A 21426-nucleotide genomic window follows, 5' to 3' on the forward strand; every position below is an offset into this window, starting at 1 on the left:
TGCCTGGGCCACCACTGTTCTGGAACTTCCTTCTTGGAGCTTTTGTGACAGGCAGAGAATGGAACAAATGAGCAGGCTCTTCATTAATAACCCATTGTTCACAATTTCATTCTGTTCTATCATGACCTGCTGATGATGACCCGAATTCAGAGAGATGTCATCTGGTATCTTCAATGTCCCATTGTCCAGTAGAAAACTCAAACTAGGGATTTTTTTTTCTTTGCTCAAGTTAAGGGATAGTTTTGGTTTTGTCCTTTGTTGGTTTCACACAATCTCATTATTCCTTTGCCTTATGTCACAAAAGTACCTGCTTAGAGACTCTAAAATTTTTTAAAGAAAATACATCCCACAAAATGTTATCAAAAAACAGAAAAGAAAAAAAAAGGACTGTGTTTCAAGCTGAATGCCAGTGGTTCACTGCTCTGCAGGAGGCTGAGACGTGAGGATGGTAGTTCAAAGCCAGCCCAGGCAGGAAAACAAAACAAAACAAAACCAAAAATAGCAAAACAGAATTGGAGCTGTAGCTCAAAGAGGTAGACTGCTAGCCTTAAGTACAATAGCTCAGGGAAAGTGTCCAGGTCCTGAGTTCAAGCCCTAAGACCAGCACCGAAAAATAAAAATACAAAAAGAATGTGTTTCAAATACCACAAATATAATTAGCATTGGATAACTAAAAATGCTTTAGGAGTCACCTCTATCTTAAAATTAAATCAATTTCAGAGTAGAGGGAGGTGGATTTAATGTAACAAATGTTTGATTTTCAAAAACAGTATGATGGCGACAGTGCCGTAGTATTGACTATGGAGCAAAATATCCAACAGAGAGGAGAAAGGACCATGTGACTGGCACAATCCAGCAGTGCCTTTCCTCCCCCAAATTCAAGAGGACAAATGGATTCCTATTGAGAAATTTGCTTGTGCTTTCTCTCCGGAAACACTTCCCTTTGTTTTCTCAACAACTCATCTGAATGCAAGTTTGTATCTAGAGTATTTGAATAAAAACTCTTAAGCTCTCTGCTAGTATATTCAGGTGTGGAGTCTTTAAATAGACACTTTACAGGGGGGGAGGAGGAGAGAGGGAGGGAAGGAGGGAAGGAAAGGGAATCAGAACTATAATCAGTTCCCAAGGCTTAGTGCCTGAGTTTCTTTTAATTTATTTAATTATCTTTAACTGGTTATATGAAATGATTTCAATTCAGCACATCAGTGTATGCATCTTGATACTCTTGTTACCAAATTCTCTTTGAAGACCTTTATTCCCAGAGTTTTAATTACCATCCTTTGAAAGGTGTTTCTTAGAAACATAGTTCTAACCCTGGACTAAGTTTTCATCCTGGAAAAAGTATCCTAGAGTATTTTTATTTTTATTTGATTATGTCACTGTGGCCTCAAAGTCAACATATTCAAAGCTGAATTCTTCTTTCTCTATCAAAACCAACTCCTGGGCTGGGAAGGGCTTAGTGGTAGAGTGCTTGCTTTGCATGCATGGGGCCCTGGGTTTGATTCCCCAGTACCACATAAGCAGAAAAGGTTGAAGGTGGCGCTGTGGCTCAAGTGGTAGAGTGCTAGCCTTGAGCTGAAGAGCTGAGAGACAGTTCCCAAGCCCAGAGTTCAGACCCCATGACCGACCAAAAACAAAAACAAAAAACCAACTCCCTTCTCTGTCTTCTTAGTTTTTTTTTTCTTGGTATTCCGTAGTATGTGTATGTATGTGTGTATGCATGTGTGTGTGTGTGTGTGTGTGTGTGTGTGTGTGTGTGTGTGTGTGTGTGTGTGTGTGTGTGTGTGTGGTGTGTTCCTCTGAAAACTCTATTAAATATACCCTTTGTCATTTCACCTGTCTTGGCTTAGCATCTGTTTGGCAATTTCCCACTCTCTCTGCTTCTTCATCCCTGACCCATCTACATGATTTCATTGTGAAGAATGAGAGAAAAAATAATGAGGGGAAAGGTTAAAGAGGGGTTAATCTGATCAGAGTACATTATATGGGTGTGTGAAAATATCATAATGAAGCCCCTTTGGATAATTAATACACTAATAAAAAAGAGATATAAGAAGAAAGAAGCAACAGCAGAAACATTAAAAATACAAAGAAAGAGACAAAGAGTGAGTGAGGAAGGGCTAGAGAGCTTTGGATCCGAACAATTAAAGGATAAAGTGGTTATTCACCAAGATAGGGAAGACGCCATAAAACAACCATGACAGGGAAAATGAAGTTCTGATCTGGACACATTGCATTCGAAATGTGTAGACGTGCAAGGGCAGATGGACCCTCATCTCTAAAAGTCCAGGTCAGAACTGGAGGTCCATTTGAAATTCATCTATATAGCAATAGAATTAAATCTAGCAGCTTGATCTTAGCCAGTTTCTCGTTCCTGCCTTCCAGAGACTTTACTTTTGATTACACATGGCTGCTGTCCATGGTCTCTCTCCCTCCTCACCGATCCACATCTAAGTCCACCTGAAGGCCCATCCCCTCCCACAGAATTGTCCTCAGCCCTCCAACATGTCCTCTGCTCCTTCCCGTATCACACATGTAAATCTCCTATTTCTCTCACTAAAACAGAATCTCTGAGGACATTGGCTGCGTGTCACACTGCCTATGGCACGCAGCCCCATTCTTTAGCCCAAATCAGCACCAACTGGTAGATAAGATAGGTTGCTTTGTAAGAAAATTTCAAGGTCTGATCTGATTATTTCCCATCTTGTGAGCTCGATTCCTCTATGAGTAACCATGTGGTTATTTGTTAAAACTTATTTAGAAAAGGTGCATTTCCCCTTGGGTTTTTTGGCATACACATAAAGCAGAAGTAGCTACTTCAGATTGAGATCGTTAATTAAAAAGCCCTTCAGAGACAGGGAGAGACAAAGCTACCTGCATATACACAAAAGACCCAGCTCAGACCTCTTTGATTCCCAGCCCTCCTCCTCCACATCCTGTCCTGGTCTATGCCTTCTGTTCATCACCCAGATCTTTGTTCTGGGACAGGATGGCCAAAATTAGAGCTGTGCATGTGCGCGTACACGCGTGCGCACATACACACACACACACACACACACACACACACACCATCTCACACATGAAGGATTTTTTAAGGGCATTGCTCATATCTACAGTGATGGTTCTCAAACTTCAGAGAACAAGAGGGTTACCTCCAAGGCCAGGCATCACCCCCAGGATTTCTGACTCAGTACTCAGAACTGGGACTGGAGAATTTGCCTTCCTAACCAGTTCCAGCTACCGCTAAGATTGAAGGACAAAGATTCCACTCTAAAAATCACTGATGTCCATTCCCCATTTGATCTGGCTTTCTGGCTTGATGCCTGCCTTGTTCCAACCTTTAGTTTCAGTCTGTGTCCTACTCCAGGCTGTTTGATGAAGACTCCAATGCTTGTCTTAGTTATGGCTATCCTACCCCCACTCCCATCCAGATTTACTCCATTCTGAGACCGAGGACCAACATGTGTCCTTTGATGCTAACTTATTTCCTCTCCCCTTCCCTTGCCCTACTAATGCATCCTTAATTCTCTCCTACCCACTAATACTTAGTTATGAAAACATAGGCAAACTTCCTTTGCCATTGTAATTCTTCCCATTTATCACCCAATCTCTTGCTTCTTTCTTATATTTTCTACTTTTACTTTTATTTTTCATGCTCCTGAGGCTTGAACTCAAGGCCTTTGTGCTGTCCTGGAGCTCTTTTTGCCCAAGGCTAGCACTCTACCACTTGAAGCCATGGCATCACTTCTAGTTTTCTGGTGGTTAATTGGAGATAAGAGTCTTACAGACTCTCCTGCCCAGACTGGCTACAAACTGCAATCCTCAGATCTCCTGAATAGCTAGGATTGCAAGTATGAGTCACTGACACTGGCTTGCTTCCCTTTATTACTCAAACTTCTTCAAGAAGTAGTCTTCTCCCAGTTCCTTTCTTGATATTATTATCTGGCATCTGTCTATTAATCACTTTTGTGAGGGTCAGCACCTACTACTGAACTGGAACCAATGGATGCTCTTCTGTCTGCATCTTCCTGGATCATTCCATTGTACCGAATACTTTTCCTTTCGTTCTGGAAAGCTCTTCCCCTGAATTCTAGATAACATATTCCCACAATGCTTAGTGATTCTTCCCCTACCAATCTTCTCCTGTCTTCACCGTAAGGTTCTCTCTTCCTTCCCTAATACCTTTCAAATGCGAATGCATCTCATACTTCCAACCTTAATCACTAAATCCAGATCTTCTGAATTAGTGTGTCAGAACGGGGTGCTAGCGGCATTTGGACTCATAGGCCTATTTATTTCACATACCAGGCACCTACTATGTTTTCTTCAGGTGTAATCTCGTGTCTTAGTCTACACTCCCTCGAGGGATTATCTCCTCTTTTCCTGGTTTCCTTGTCTTCCGCACCGTGCACTGAAACTCAGGTATGAGAGCAATGGTGGAAATGTGAGAATCTCCCTAAGTCTTCCACATCTAAATAATCTGCATATGTATGATCCTTGCCTGCTCTGCTGCCACTACTCAGACCCCATGATCTCTTGTCTGAATTATTCCCGAATCCTCCTGAATGATCTCCCTGTGGCTTTGGGATTTCCAAATCCACCTTCCACACAGCTGCCTGAAGAGTCTATCTGAAATGCAAATGCTAATCTAATCTACTCCCTTGCTTAAGAGTCGCCAGTGGCTCAGGGACGACAGGATGAAGTCCAGGTTCCTGTGTACCAGATACATCATGGCGGGGTGCTTCTTGTTCTCCATCCTCCTTTCCTGTCTCTTCTTCCCTCATAGCTTCCTCTTCTTACACCAAGCCTTTATCTACGCTCTCCTCAACACCTGTCCATCTTGCCCACCTTTAGCCTCAGCTCAAGTATCACCTTTTTCCTCCTGACACCCTCCCTACCTTGACAAGGAAACCATGTGTTCTCCATTTCTCTAAATGTCCCGGGCATATTTCAGTGGTTGTACCTGGCTCATTTGCACTGTAATGATTTTTTAAATATTCCTTTGTAGTCCATGGACTCATAGAAAACAGTCGGTAATGAATTGATGAATGGATAATGCCTTCGGCTTTTCCATTTTTAAAAAATAAAAAGCTGAGATTCATTCCCAGTTCTAGAAGCAGCGCTGAAGATTCAAGTCATTATGCTTAAAGGATTGACATGTGTCAAGCCTCTTTAATTAAGAAGCACTGACCACTTCTTGTCATCATTAGACTAAAAGGACCATTTGAAAATAATTTTGTTTTCCTAGAATCAGGTAGTACATGGTTTTACTTAAGTAGACTTTTTTAGGATGTAGATATTTTTTCCTCTATCTTCATTTTAGACAAAAAGTGTTGTCTGTGAAAGTTGGTGGCTTCAATGCATTTTCATATGCATATGGGAATTTTTTCCTCATACATCTCTAATGATATCCAAGAAGAAATTATACCCATTTTACACATGAAGGAAATGGTACAGAATGTCTGTAGTTTTTCACAAGTCAGGAGCTAGTAGGCAGCATTGTATGCCTTGGAGTCAGACCAGCAACCTCTTTACCCAGTACATCACCCAACCTTTGCCTGAGGCCCTCATTTCTTCCTTTTTTCCTTCCTTCCTTCCATTTTTGTTATAGCACAATTTGATTTCCACATCAAATATATCCTAGCTGCCTATAAACTCAATCAGATTGTAGCATTATTTTGGTTCTATGCTTCAAATCCACATACATTTGCATATCCTGCCATTCACATGGATGCTAAATCCTGTCACTGGCTCCATCTGAGAGAAAGCCAGCAACACTTTAATTAAAATGGATTGACAGAAGCCATCCAATCAGAACAACAGTTTCGGAGTTTAAACGTAACTTAAAATGGACCTAGCTCAACCACTCATTCTACACTTGAATACTTTCCAAACAAAAGGTTCTTTAGTCAACTGTTTGACTATCCTCAGCAACAAGAAGCTCCCAACCCTAGAAGCATGCTCCCAGATTTAAGAAACTTGGAGACACTCTTTCCTCTGTATTTGCCTATGTCTCTGTAACTTCCACTTGGTTGAAACAGTAGTTTTGTCCTTGTTAGAATCACAAACTGACCTGAGTCTGAATCTTAGCTCTGTGGCTCATTGGTAGCTATGAGATCTTGACCAATTACCAAGCTCCAGAACTCAGTTTCCTCCTCTATAAAATAGATCAAAAGGGGCTGGGAAGGTGGCTCAGTGGTAGAGTGCTTGCCTCACATGCATGAGGCCCTGGGTTTGATCCTCAGCACCACATAAGTAGAAAAAGCCAGAAGTTGTACTGTGGCTCAAGTGGTAGAGTGCTAGCCTTGAGCTGAAGGGCTGAGGGACAGTGCCCAGGCCCAGAGTTCAGGCCTCACAACTGGCAAAAAAGAAAAGATCAAAAGTAGCTCATCTTTATTACTGGCCTAATTCTAAAGCGGTACAGTCCTCGTGTCCCATCATGGTATTTTTTAAAACAAAATACATTTTTGAGTCCAGTAAGCAGATAATGGAAAACAAAAAGACTTTCTTCCAAAAGCAAAATCTTCTAAATATCATCCAGTTGAATCATTTCCTTAAACCAGGTTCAAATCTACTGGGGCAGGAAGATGTCTGTCCATGACCTGAACTGTACAATCTAACCTCTTCCTCAAATGCCAAGATAAGTCATTTCAAACTGCATCCAATCCCGTTATCAGGTGATTACCTTACCAGTAAATCTTGCTGGAGGACTTCTTGACAAATCAGAGTAGACACAAGGGGATGGCCCTTGGAGTAGTCGTTGAGTAGGAGATGGATCAGAGTAGACACGAGGATGGTCCTTGGAGTAGTCATTGAATAGGAGATGGAAGTGCTTCTTCCACTTACATGGAACATGATGAGTTTCCATCGAGAATGAAGAACCAGAACTTAATTGGAACCACTTCAGATTCCATTTCTCTCATCTGAAGGAGAGAAAAGCAGCCCAGTTGTCAGCCCTTGACTACATCCCTCAGGAGGTTGACCTAATTACTCCCATCTGCTGCTGCTGCTTTCCTCCTCCTCCTCCTCCTCCTCCTCCCCCTCCTCCTCCTCCTCCTCCTCCTCCACCTCCACCTCCACCTCCACCTCCTCCTTCTCCACCACCTCCTCCTCCTTCTTCTTGCTGTTGGTGGTGGTATGGGACTTAAACTCAGGGCCTGAACACTGTCACTGAACATGTTTGCTCAAGACTAGTGCTCTACCACTTTGAGCCAAAGTGCCAGTTTTCCGGTGGTTACTTGGAAATAACAGTCTCACGGACTTTCCTGCCAGTGCTGACTTCAAACTGTGATCCTCAGATCTCAGCTTCCTGAATACTAGGATTCTAGGCATGACCACTTCTGATTATGACTCTTCATTTTCTTAAGTCCCAGGAGATTACAGCAAACGAGTGTACCAGGGCGTGAGGGTGAAGCACACTGTCAAAGATCTCCTGGCAGAGAAACGATCCAGGCAGACAAGTAACTCCAGGTACAATGTAAGTCCCAATGCAATCCATCTTAAAAGCATTATGGGTTCACATTTGCTCTTGAAGTTAGCTGTCTTCTCTCCTCCTTTCTCTATGGGCCGGTCTTGCACTTAACTGGGTCTGATCTCCAGACAAAAGCCTTCCTTTATCTGGCACATACTACAGAAATACTTTGATTTCTCATTCCTCCCCACAATCTTTTTCTGTGGCGCACACCCTACCGAAATCCTCCTGTCTCTCACCTAAGGGTGCCAATGTGTGTGCTTGAACATTACTCCTCATGCCTTCTTTACTCTATGTTATGCTGGTTTTCATGTCCTTTTTTGGAAAAGTGCTTATATAATCACCCAACTGCTATTGAGAATATGCTTTAGGAAACAGAATTTGTGTTCCCTTGTAACTATGCATGACATGAATCAATGCTAGCTTTCTTCTTGACTAAGATGCTTGGTGGACTGGACCAGATGTGAGCAGTTGGACTCAGAGAAGTCAACCCTTGGTGTTCCTTCTGACGGTTATTAACACTATGGCATGTTGGTTAGCTATCAGCTATATTCCAAGAGCTCTGTGGGCCTACTGGCTGGCTGTGTCAGCAAGTGGTGGTGTGAAGCTTATGTGCTTTGATTGAGTTAAACAAGATTCTGTATAAATAATGCTGACCTTTAGGCACCCTGGGTGCTAAAACCAACAGAGGTAACTTAGGGGAAAAATTATCTCTGCCATACACAAAATCAGATTTTAAAGAATCCCAGTAGATGTTTTGAGTCTCAACTCCCTGTTTGTCATCCATGTCTCTATAAATAGCTCTGATTTGTACTGAATGTTTAAGGAGTTGTAGCCAAGATCTCTAATGATTCAAGAATAGCAATAGTACATGGTTATGAAGATCAGTGAATGGCCATCGATGCTACCAAGTGAAATGAGAGCTGGTACCTGCAGCTACATACAGTATCAAGGGCCACACTGACAGAGCAGGGTAGTACAGCTTTCTCCAAGGATGGCTGAGAATGTTGGCATTGTATTCAGCATCGCTCCAGTAACAGACTGCTGGCATACGCATGGTTCAAGTGGATCGACTCCAAATTCTCCTGCTATCCAAGAACACCTGTTATTGCACATTTTCTGTTCTCCTGCCTTTCAAAGCCATCTCTACTCGTCTAGTTCAACAGCCAGAGCTGAGCCGATACAAAGACATCTGAATAGCTGGCTCCTGGTCTGCTCCGCAGTCAGCGTTTCTCCTGATGTTGGCTCAGAAGCATCTGCCGTGTATGTTACAAATGCCATTACAAGCACGGTGTCCTGAAAAGGAAAAAAGGAAAGAGAATGAAGCATGTACTCAAAAAAAAAAACCCACAGCTTCAGCAGGAGTTCACACAGATTGCTTGGTTAATTATGACTACAACTATCAATAAGAGAAAAAACTGAATTTTGGTTATAAAGCTCTGGGCAAATTGGTAAGATGAGAAGTCCAAAAGTAGAAGCTCTTGTATTTGAACAAGGACATAACTCATAGTACTTGTTGTCAATATCTAAATACAAATGATAAGGCTCTATGGATAGATTTTTTTCCCCTCATATACCTAATATGACTTCTTGCCCAAAATCTGTGACAATTCTTGGGTCTAGCCCACATCCACTGGTAAGAATTACTGGGTTTGGGGAGATGCGGGGGTCAAGGAATGGTCACCCCGTCACTTTTCACAGGCTCCTCGGGTGATTCCTACACGTGACCATTGGAAAACATTTCCCTCAGAGTAAACAGGGAGGTTCCACGACTCACACATCACAGCCAAGGTGCTTATCTCGACCCAGATAAGAAGTTGCTGAGCGATTGCTATTGGCCTGGTGACTCTGTTCCTGAGAAAACGGGTACAAGAAACATGGAGTTTAATGACCTGATCTGTGGTTAAACACCAAATAATCTGATGGGAAGCAAAAATAATTATACATTTGAAGACTTCAGGATGACAGGACTGAGCACAAGACTGAATGACAAAAACCAAAGGCCTGGCACTGTAGCTAATGAGATCTGAAACGTGCAGAGATATTTATGTAAGGATCATCCACACACATGCTCATGTGTTATTTCATTTCTTGGACCCACAAGCCTGACATGGACAGGCTCCCATTTTACAGAGGAGGAAGTTGAGAACGGGAAAAGGGGTGTGGTTCTTGCCAAGCTACACAGCATAGCAGATCTTCTGACCCCCTAATTCCATAGTTAAAAAGAAAGATCAGTGTGTGCCAGAGTTGAATCATCTGATACATGCAAATGACAGAGAGAGAGAGACAGAGAGAGAGACAGAGAGACAGAGAGAGAGAGAGAGAGAGAGAGAGAGAGAGATTCCATAGAGAAAAGAGTAGGACTAAAAAGAGACAAACCAGTTGGAGCCAGGGCAGTGACTCTGAGCATCACGTCCATAGGTGATACAAACTGATCCTTAATCCTTTCTTCCTATCATATCACCTAAAGGTTAGTGTCTTACCTCATTCTCACTTCAGTGACCTTTGAAATTTGAGTGAGAAATGCAACGCATCTCAACATAGAGGTTTTTGGATTGTAGGCCACTCTATGGATTTTACTATCTACTTGTTCATGATTCTGTCCCATCCCTTACACTGGAGCACTGGTTCGTCTCAGGAAGCTATTGCAATCAACTCAGACCTGTCTCTGTTCCTCTGACAAAGGCAAACCAATGAGCAGGAATCATAGTTCATCGCTTCACAGGGTTCTCATGGGGTTCTAAGATATCCTCTTCTCTTTCATACCAATGCACTAGAGACCATGAGCCTAACACCTCAGCTAAGTTCAAATGCAAAAACCATCCATGTGTGATATGCTCCGATGTTTCAGCTGACACAGGTCCAACTGTGCAGTTTTCATGCAAGCATATTATGCCGATCCAAAACCAAACTAAACCCCTCCCCCTGCCAAAAAAAAATCCCGTATCACATCGCAGGAACCCAGGAACATTGCCTTATGTGACAAAACCCATGATTAAGTTAAAGATCTTGAGAGGAGGTCCTTCCTTATTCTAGATTACTTGGTTGGGCACTCCATGGAATGGCATGCATCCTTAATAAAGGGAAGTTCTCAGAGAGAAACATATACACACAGAAAGAGCAGAGAAGACACAAAGAATAGGAAGGAGACCCAAACAACCATTTCAGTAGAGGCTGGGGTGATGAGGCTATGAGCCAAGGAATCTTGGCAGCCACCAATTGCTGAGAAAGGCAGAGAACAGATTCTCCCTAGCACCACCGGGTAAGCCTAGCCCAGTCTGATCCCTGATAGGCTGGAGTGGTGCCCCTCAGAAGTATGAAAGGATATAGTTGGATGGTTTGAAACCACCTTGTTCATGGTTGCTTGTGACAGCAGTTCTAGAAAACTCATCCACATGTGTGATGAGAACCTGGTCCACAGGGACAAGTGTGCTTCAGGAAGTAACAATCAGAGACACTGCACCCCCGTTCCGCTCTCTGGGACAACCCTGACCGGTATACACAGAACAAGTCGACTCATCTTCACCACAATTTCCCTCAGGAACATCTGGTTTTGATACCATGGAAGGATTTTCAAAGACTTTGCACAGGGAATTTTAAAACAAAACAAATAAAAATTTGGCATCACTAGAGATTTTTTTTGTCGAGCAATGAAAATTTAAACTGCTAGATATACTCTAGTGGTAATTCTATAGCTTTACCATCACTATTAGATATATCCTTTTTTTAAAATCATGGCTATTCTTTGTCCTTTTTCACTTGTTTCTGTTATTCTTTACTATATTCCTAGATCTGGCACATATATTCCAAGATCCAGAATAAATATGGAACACTAATATCTAGTAGCAAAAAATACATTATTAAATGTCTTATTATGGCAGGTTTTTATTTTAGTATTCAAATTGAGTTCCATAAAAGCTAATCACTGAATTTTTTTTAAATAGCATTACAAAATTCAATAATCTCTGTTACCTTATTGAAGAAAATAAAAGCCTAATAGCTACAATTCTTCAGTGTTATTTTGAATTGCAAACTATCTGTAGGCTATTTCACTTTAAAATCAAGTTTTTCTTAGGCAATCATGAAGATTCATTTAAAATTGTTATATATTTGACAGATGGCATGAGGGGAAAAATTTAAAACTTGCTGAGTAGGAAATGAAAATCAGTTTGAATTAAAATGGAGAATGGGAAGTGGCGCTGTGGCTCAAATGGTAGGGCGCTAGCCTTGAGCTGAAGAGCTGAGGGACAGTGCCCAGGCCCAGAGTTCAGGCCCCACAACCGGACCCAAAAAAAAGAAAAAAAGAAAAATAACTTAAAGCAAAGAATGGCCTGGAGGCATGGCTCAAATGGTAGAGTACTTACTTACCAAGCGCAAACTCTGGATTCAAACCGCAGTACTGCCAAAAAAAACCCAACTATTTTATTTTACTCTTGTTACAAAACTGTAACAATAGAACAACAGTAGCAAAATAACACAGTAACAATAGCAAAATAGAGGCCTAAGTTCCTTTTAATATTTTATATTAACACAAAGGAAAATAAGGAAGATTGTTGGTTCTGGCTTTGAAAACTAAGGGAAATGTGTGAGGAGAAATATTCCAAGTAGGAAATTATTTAAATGATATAACCTTGGCTTATACATATTATATAGACACATAGCAATGTTTATGTCCACAAAACCTGAATCATACCAACATCAAGTGTGTGTTTCTCCAATTATCCTGCTGTTTAGAGTCATTGTTTACATCTCATGTCAAGAACACACAGCACAAGACCATACTGTCAGCTGGAGTCCTTGGTTAATAATTTGTGCTCATTCTTTTTGGAGTGCAACCATTGCAAGTAGCGGGCAAGAAGCATGACAATTGTTGCTGTTTGAAGGGAACACTTGAAGGAACAGAAGGTAAATGGGAGTTGCTTGGTGTCTTTATGGCGTCTTTATTGACCGTGTTTGATCTTTGCTGAGAAAGGGGCAAATTCTAACTGCAGAGCAGATGTGCACTGGCTAGCTCAGTTCCTAGGAACTCTTTGCTGTTGGGACGTTTGTTTAGTTACACATCCAGCTGCTGTTTGGCTGAGCCCATCACGTGCGCAGTTCATCTATCTCTGTGGATTAAGCATTGTCATGTCCAGATCTGTGATTTGCATTCTGACTTACTGTGAAGTATCAGAAAACAAGTACACAATTAGAAACTGGATGTCAGAGCCTCTCAAAGTTGTTGTTGTTGGTTTGTTTTGTGGTGGTTTTGTTTTTTTTTTGACTACTCTGAAACTTTGGAAAATATATTGCAGACATCATCTCTCCTACTCCAGAGAGACACTGCCCTGACTTCAGTCTCTTTGCAACCCTTACTGTGGTCCTAAATGGTCTCCCTTCTTTCCTCATAGCCTCCCAGTCCTTTTTTAGTAAAAGCAGAGTTGAGAGCCAGGCTCCAGTGGCTCATGCCTGTAATCCTAGCTACTCATTAGGCTGAGACCCAAGGATTGAGGTTCAAAGACAGCCCAGGCAGGAAAGTCTGTGACACTTATCTGCAATAAACCACCAAAAATACTGGCAGTGGAGCTGTGGCTCCAAATGGTATAGCACTTAAGCAAAAAAAAAAAAAAAAAAAAGCTAGGCCAAGTTCAGGTCCCACAACCCTCCCCCCCAAAAATAGATTTTTAATGATCTCTTTAAGATTCATCTCAACACAGTTTTATGTATTTATTTAGCCACTCCTGGGGCTTACACTCAGTGTCTGAGTGTCCCTGAGCTTTTTGTGCTCATGACTAGCACTCTACCACTTGAGCCACTGCTCCACTTCCAACATTTTTTTGGCAGTTAGTTGGAGATAAGAATCTCATGGACTTTCCTGTCTGAGCTGACTTTCAATGGCGATTCTCAGATCTTAGCCTCCTGAGCATTAGGGTTACACCTGTGAGCCACTGGAACCCAGCAGTATTCATTATTGAAATGAATGGTATGGTTTATATCTGAGGTTTACAATGTAATGCAGTGGGGTACACATATGTGTGTGTGTGTGTGTGTGTGTGTGTGTGTGTGTGTGTGTAATGACAGGGGTAAGGAAACTTCATATCGTGTATCATCTCATAGTGACTTTCATGACAAGAGCAACTTAAGTGCATTTAGTAGATCAGGGTTTGGCATATCCATTACCCTAATCATTTGTCATTTCTCTGTGTTGGAAACATTCAAATTTCTCGCCATTGGCTTTTGAAATACATAACTAATGGTGTCGGCCTTGCATTTTCTCCTGTGCTGTAGGGTTTTAGGAATTATTTGTTCCATCCAGCCTCCCCTTCACTCATTGACCCTCCTCTCTCTAATCCTTTCTCTCTTCACTGAGCTATCCTAGCCTCTGGAACCCATTGTCCTATCTCAGCTTCTATGATACCAACTATTTTAGTTTTCAGGCATGCAGAAGAACATGAAGTGTGTGCTCCAATTCCATCTATGTTGCCACAAATGACAAGATTTCCTTATTTATGACTGAATAGTATTCCAATGTGTTTTATGTTTATATAATACAGCTTCCTTATTGAGTCATACATCAATGGATGTCCCAGTTTCTTCCCTATCTCGGCTATCATGAACAGAGTGCTGTAATAAATACAGGAACAGAACACTGAATTTTATACTGATCCAGCAATGCTACCTTCCCCCATCCTGGGGTTCAACATAGCTAGAGTTAAGGGTTTACCTTGACACGTGTATTTATTTATTTATTTAGGTCGATTGTGGGGCGTGAACTCTGGGCTTCTGGGCTTAGTGGTTAATTGGAGATAAGAGTCTCACAGACTTTTCTGCCCGGACTGGCTTTGACCCGTGATCCTCAGATCTCAGCCTCCTAAGTAGCTAGGATTACAGGCGTGAGCCACTGGTGCCTGGCATAAGTTCAACTGTTCCCACTGCACAGCCCTCAATAACCAAAGACTGGGCCAGTCTTGGATAACAAACCAGGATGTATATCCATCATACACTCATTGTATGAGAAATCTCACTTCAAGTAGCAGGACAAAAGGAACAAAGCTCTAGTATTTTCATCAGAATTCACTGCCAACTTCCTGATCTAAGAAGTCATGTGATTTCCTGAAGCCTACATACTTCCTGTGAGTGGAAAACAAAAGGGGGGGGCGGGGCTCTGGAGTCATCACTCTGCCTCCAGGTCTTCCTCTGCCATCAGATCTTCCTTCAGACCATAGACATAATGTTAAGTTCCAGTTGTGTGCCATTTGCTCTCAGGAGCCACACATGTCTATCTGTCACTGTAGGGTGTCTGTAGATTATGGAGGGGGAGAGGATCATACCCAGACAGGCCCTTCCTCTCCTGTGATTCCTAGGTATCTTAAAAGCAACTAGACCCAAGAAGTTTCTCATTTCCTTCTAACCCTTTTTCTAGCTCTGTCTCAGAATCTGCCAACAGACTATCAAGTCTGTCTTCCTCATGCCCACCCCTCCTGGACCTCTGGTGGTGTATTTCTCTCCCTGGTCCCGCCTTCTCAGCCTAACACCTCCAGATGGAGACTCAAAGCTTGCCTCCAACTCTGTGGAAGCCTCTGCTTTGCTCTGGAAACCTCACAGGGCCCATTTCTTCCTGACCTCCTCCTGCCGCAACACCCATGTCCTGTGGTGGCCACTACTCCAATCTGAGAGGCTGGAAACCTGGGGTGCACTCCTGGGCCCATTTGAGGATACATGAGCAGTATAGGCTTCCGAGTGATGGCTGGAAAGATTCCTGAACCCGGTACACATAGTGTTTCCTCAGTGGCCCAACCCATTGATACTCCCCTATCTCCCACATGCCCAGAATTCTCTTATATACCAGATAGATAGATGAGGGGGGGGGAGAGAGAGAGAGAGAGATTCTCTTATATATTTATACATACCGAAGCACCCGGTCATATTCTAAACAAAGACAATAGCCAGCAAACAAAGGGAAGGGAAATTTCCCTGTGCTATATCTTCTTGTGAAAGTGCAGGGGGAGGGAGATGACCAATATTGTCCTTTTCTAGTAGTATTCCATGCTAGAGACCAATCGAAGTCCTTTCTACTAGAGACAGTATAATTTTCAAGATATATGTTCCCAAACTGCTTAAAGGTGGGCAGTTTATACCTGGCTAATTCTTTTTATTATTCTTCTGGTTATGCCAACCAACAATGAAAAAAACAGCAGCAATGCAATTATATTTACAAACTGATTTCAGATGCCTTAAAACTGGGGGGAGGGGGGAAGGGCTGGCCATGCATTAAACTCAACGAAGAAATCAGAGCTCTGATTGTACTGTCAGCTCTAACAACTGGCAGCACAAGAAAGGTATATGGAAGCAGTAGTTGGGAGAAAGGAAAACCTTTAGACCGAGGCACCCCAACTTTGAAGTGTATGAGAGAATAAACTTCAGCCCAATGGGTATGACAGGAAATGCTCACACTTTTGTTTGATTTCCTAATAAAGTACCATAAAAATGACTTTCGGTCTCTTCAACTCTCACAAACTGAACCCATCCTATATAGGGCTCTGTCTTCAGTATGATTGTCCTGGACATAATAAATACTTCTTGGATGGCTAGTATGTATTTTCCTGCATACTTACGGCTTCATTTTTCTTATCCTTTCTTTTGTTTCTATTTTGGTCAATATTGTATTTTTAGGGAGTGCTATACCAGGTTTTGAATTCAGGGCCTTGTACTTGTTAGGCAAGCATTCTCACATCAGCCACATCCCCAGCCCTTTTTGTTTTTGTTATTTCTCTCATAATGTCTCATGCTTAGGCCTAGAACTTTCCTGGACTGTGATCTCCTTATTTAATTTTTTCCATCATGCTCAGCTTTTTATTAGTTGAATTGAGTTCTTAAGAACTTTTCACCTTAGCTAGTCTTGAACCAGAATCCTCCTGATTTATAGCTCCCACATAGTTGGAAAAATAGGCATAGGCCATCATGTCCAGGTTCTTTTCCTTATACTTTAAAATATACTTTATACTGCAAAATATACTTTAACAAGTATATGTTGTTTTTCTGGGTTTGATTACTAAGGCTCTTAGAAAAAACACAACTTTTCTTTCGTAAATACATCGTATTTGACCTCCCTACATTCTTCCTGCGTTACCAGCAAAAGAACATTTTTCTTACCTGTAATTTTTTTGGGGGGTGGTAAGTACTAGGCTTAAACTCATGGCTTGGTGCTGTCCCTTAGCCTTTTGCTCAAGGCTAGCTCTCTGCCACTTGGCTTTTTGTTGATTACTTGGAGATAAAAATCTCATAAACCTTCCTGCCTGGCCTAACTTCCAACCTTAATCCTAATATCTCCACCTCTGAGTAGCTAAGATGAAAGGTATGAGCCAGCTGTGCTCAGCTATTGTATTGGTAAGGTTATTGATAAAGGAATCATTATCCTCCACACACATGCACACACATTTTGCATATCTCTGGTTAACATTGTTGGCTAGTTTCTTGCATGAGCCCAGAAATAATCAAAAAAGAAAAACAATATTTTCTGCCCTGTGAACTCAAAATACTTTTGTGTGAGTATAGATACATACTATATCCTTGCCCTTCCTTTGAATAAATACTTTATTCCCTAAACCTTTCTATTTTTTTTTTTTTTTTGTCGGTCGTGGGGCTTGAACTCTGGGCCTGGGCGCTGTCCCTCAGCTCTTCAGCTCAAGGCGAGCACACTACCACTTGAGCTACAGCGCCACTTCCTCCCTAAACCTTTCTAAATGGCCTATTGTCTGACTCTAATTAGCCCACTGCCCGGCCCTGTTTAGAGAGCTGAGCCACATTTCCTGAGCTTTCCACCTTCCCCACCCAACCACCTGCTCCTTCACAATTGTAGAAGTTTTTAAATAATAATCAAAGCAAGCGTTTCACAGGGAACTTATTTTTTCAGCTGTTCTATTGGTTCTGTCATCAGTTGTTTTTTTTAATGTCATGAAATTTAAAATCATTCCTGGTGGTGAATTCCTTCACAGAGCTTGCAAAAATAATCAAGCATGCCAAGTCCATCTGGCAGGGCTGAAGTTCTGCAGTTCTGTTCTGGCCAAAGTGCATAGTGACTCCTGTTGCTCTAACTTAGTTACATAAATACAAACAGCATTCCAAAGGCACACCATGATCCAGGAGTAAGAGATGTATATCTATATCTATTTATATATATATATATATATATATATATATATATATATATATGCACACACACACACACACACACACACACACACCACATACATATATTTCATTTTGTAACTAAGGCAACAGGCATCACTTGCTCAGAAAAAGAGCCTGGATATAATTTTGTGCCAAGTAGGAGAATTTTCACACAAAAAAAATATTAAAAGATTGTCAGAGTTGGGATTCTGTAACCATGCGAACATTCACCAGACATAAAAATAGTTCATATCCACAAAATTTAAGGCACTTAAAATGGTAGCTTTTAAAATGTTTGAGATTGACAATAAAGATAGAAGATCTGATGTCCATTTATTAATTTCTTTCCTGATACTTTAACCTGAGCTTGAGCACTGTCCCTGAGATTTTGTGCTCAAGGCTAGCACTCTACCACTTGAGCCATAGCTCCACTTCTGGCTTTTTGGTCTTAAATCAGAGTCAGAGTCTCACAGACTTTGCTGCTTAAGCTGGCTTCAAACTATGATCCTCAGATCGCAATATCCTGAGTAGCTAGGATTACAAACATGAGCTACCAGTGCCTAGCTCACTCATTAATTTTTGTTAGTTGCTTTAACTGGTTGTTTTTTTGTTGTTGTTGTTTTGTTTTTTGTCAGTCATGGGGCTTGAACTCTGGGCTTGGGCGCTATCCTTCAACTCTTTAGCTCAAGGCGAGCACTCTACCGCTTGAGCCACAGTGCCACTTCCTAACTGGTTGTTTTAATTACAAAAGAAACACACAAAATTTTCAAATAGAACCAAAGAGTATAGAGTGAAGAGTTGTCTCCTGAAATCTCCCCCTGCCTGGTACCTACATGTTCTGAACCCCAAGGGCACTATGTTTTCTCAGCGCATTCTCCAGCCATTTGCTATAATGTTGTATCCAAGAAAAATGGAGCTGTTGTATCTACAAGCTAATGAATATCAAAATGGATGCTAGATAATTACATGTACTGCTATAAAATGCATACATTATATATTCCTGGTATATTCCTTTCCCTCAGAGAGAATTCAAACATGAATTTTCATCTTCATTTTACCTCTTTTCATGTGAAGATCTTAAGCAAGTCAGTCACTCAATCCTCTTGTCATTCATATCATCCTTACTAGCAACAGCCAGGTGTAGGGGATGGAGACAGGGGGTGTTAATGGAGATCAGGTACAAAAAATCCCGCTGCTTTTCCTTGTGAGATAAGTTCCCTATATGCTAGACTCCATAGACAAAATGGGTAAGGCTATTCGCTTCATATTCCCCCATCTATTAAAAATGCTTATTGGACCCGCACAATTGTACCACTATTAAGTCATGGGGGCTGGGAATATCGCTTAATGGTAGAATGAGTGCCTAGCATGCATGAGGCCCTAGGTTCAATTCCTTGGTACTACATAAACAAAAACAAATACATAAAATTAATTTTTTAAAGTAACTCATAGAAGAATGTAGGTTTCTTTTGTCCTTTGTAAATAGAGCAATGTGAGGGAGATATTCCAGCCCTTTTTGTACATCCAGTTGTCAATAATGCAGGAAGAAGAGAGAAATCCATGAGAATTGTACCTTGCCCAGAATAGGTACCTCCAAGAGGTCTGGGCACAAATCGGCATTTGCTGTTATAGCCACTGAAAAGATTCCAAGTACAAAAATGAACAGACATGTCACGTGAAATCCTATCATACTATCATCATCGCGTCTTCCCTGTGCAACTACCACAGCCCACCCACCCAACCAAGTATTCCAGACCCATCATTCCCATGGTAGACAAGGTTGCGTAGAACTCCACGTCACCAGGTCCTCATTGCTGAGAAACTTCCCAAGATGATTTCCAGCTAAAGGGCAAAGTCTAAGCTCCCTGAAGCATGGCCCCAAAGCCCTTCACCACATGCATCTGCCTCTTCCTTCTGTCTCACACTTCCTGCTCACACTGCCTTGCCGCACACACACTTATCCACACGCCTGAGCCTTTCCATTTTCTCTTCTTTCATCTACTGACTGAGTTCCTTTCATCCTTCACATCTGAATTCTAATATCAGCTCTCTAGGCTATGATCAGTCAAACTCAGTCAGTAACCCACTCCCCACTCCTACGTCCATCAAAGCTGTGCCACTTACCCCCTCATACTAATTATTACTAGTAGTGTCCATTATACTAATAGAGACCACAATGTATCCATTAGTTATCATCTATCTCACTGACTGACAGCGAGGATTTAATGAATAACACAGGTCAATCACTTACCACACTGCCAAGTACATAAACCACACAAATATTCGTTATTATTACAAATGGTGGGAGACGCAAACACAGTGCCTGACAGAGTATCCGGAAATTAATGTTTAAAAGAAAATGCTAGTTTCCCCCCACAACTATATATGCCCCAACCATCTATACAGTCATTTTATTAGGGCAATAAAATAACTATTTTCCCTATGAAATTATATACTAAGAACAGAACCCATGTCTTACTCTCCTTCATGTTTCTGGAAATTAATATAGTCCTAGCACGTAGTAGGCAGTACAGTATGTTTATTTATTTTTTAACCAATCAAGTGAACTTCTGTAGTCCACAAACCAACTTGCTTATCCTTTCTCGAAACACAGCTGGTCTCTCCCTGTCCTGCTTCAGTTAACAAGTTTCTTCAGCGTTGGGAGCCCTGTCAGCCTGCAGCGTCCAGTTCAAATCCTCACCACACTGATTCCCACCCCACCCCAGCCCCCCACTTTTCGATCATCTCATTTATAAAGGAAGGACCGCACACATGAAAGCTAGATACCTACTTTTATGTATGCTGAGCTATTCCCTGAATTTAGCACCGCCAAAGTCAAGGACCTTCGAAGTTTGAAACAATATTTACCATTTCTTAGTGGAAGGTGCTGCTTCCCGGGAGCTCCTTGTGCGGTTGCATTTGGTCAGAGTTTCAGGCAGGCCGGCAGGTGGCTGCTGCTAGCTTGTCAGCAGGAATCACTTCATTCCCTTTGCACCAGGGTCTCTCATCCTCTGGTAGACTTGCTGTCTTTCGAGAAGGTCCAAGAGCAGCATTGCACGAGGCAGGTAAAGGTGAAAATATCCAATCCCCCCCTCCCCCCCAGGCCAAGGCTCTGAAACCTGCATATCCTGTTGTAATACGAAGGGCTGGAAAGCTGTGCTCACTCAGGGGGAAGAGCTGCAAAGAAAGACCGGTCATATTGGATCCCCAATGATGGCTGGCCTCCTCAAGTAGGCCTTCATCTGGGCAATCGATTGCATTTCCTCCCACCAACACCCCAGCAACACGCCTGCCACATCAGGGGTGGCCAAGAAACTTCTGTGCACAGAACTTGATTGCAATGTCTTAAGAGCTCAAAAGAGAGCAAACTTGGGAGTTCCAGGGCTCAATCCGCGTTCTGCTTATTACTTTATTTCCTTTGTAAAACTGAGATGAGAATACTGACTTCCTACTAAAATTCACATTAAGGAATGCACCTGGCCCCTGGTAGCTTGCTTGTGACTGTAGTTCTTTTTCCCTAGGGAATATTGTTCTTATTTATGAGTTTGCAAACATAGGATGATTGACTAGGAGATATGTAAGGTAGTTTAGGTGCTGTATAAGATTTGACACTAAGGGCTAGCCAGGGTGGCACATACCTACAATCCCAGCCACATGGAAGGTGTAGAGATAAGAAAATCACATCCACAGCCAGTTTAAGGGGGGAAAACGTGATCTGGGAAGTAACTAAAGCTAAAAATGGTTGTGGGCATGATTCAAGTGGCAAGCATGAGACCCTATATTGAAATCTTCCCCCCCCCAAAAAA

General features: G+C 41.9%; 1 protein-coding gene across 1 annotated transcript in view; it reads left to right on the forward strand.

The window, feature by feature from the left end:
- The window catches only part of CUNH11orf53 (chromosome unknown C11orf53 homolog), a 35029-nt gene that overhangs the window by 1356 nt on the left and 12247 nt on the right, over window positions 1-21426 (forward strand). Inside the window, exon 2 of the mRNA XM_042683032.1 lies at window positions 7368-7477. Coding sequence (XP_042538966.1) covers window positions 7368-7477 — 110 coding nt within the window. The remainder of the gene's footprint in view (window positions 1-7367; window positions 7478-21426) is intronic.

The sequence above is a fragment of the Dipodomys spectabilis genome, unplaced genomic scaffold (genome assembly GCF_019054845.1).
Source record: "Dipodomys spectabilis isolate Male_0828 unplaced genomic scaffold, ASM1905484v1 ptg000076l, whole genome shotgun sequence".
NCBI classification, from domain to species: domain Eukaryota; kingdom Metazoa; phylum Chordata; class Mammalia; order Rodentia; family Heteromyidae; genus Dipodomys; species Dipodomys spectabilis.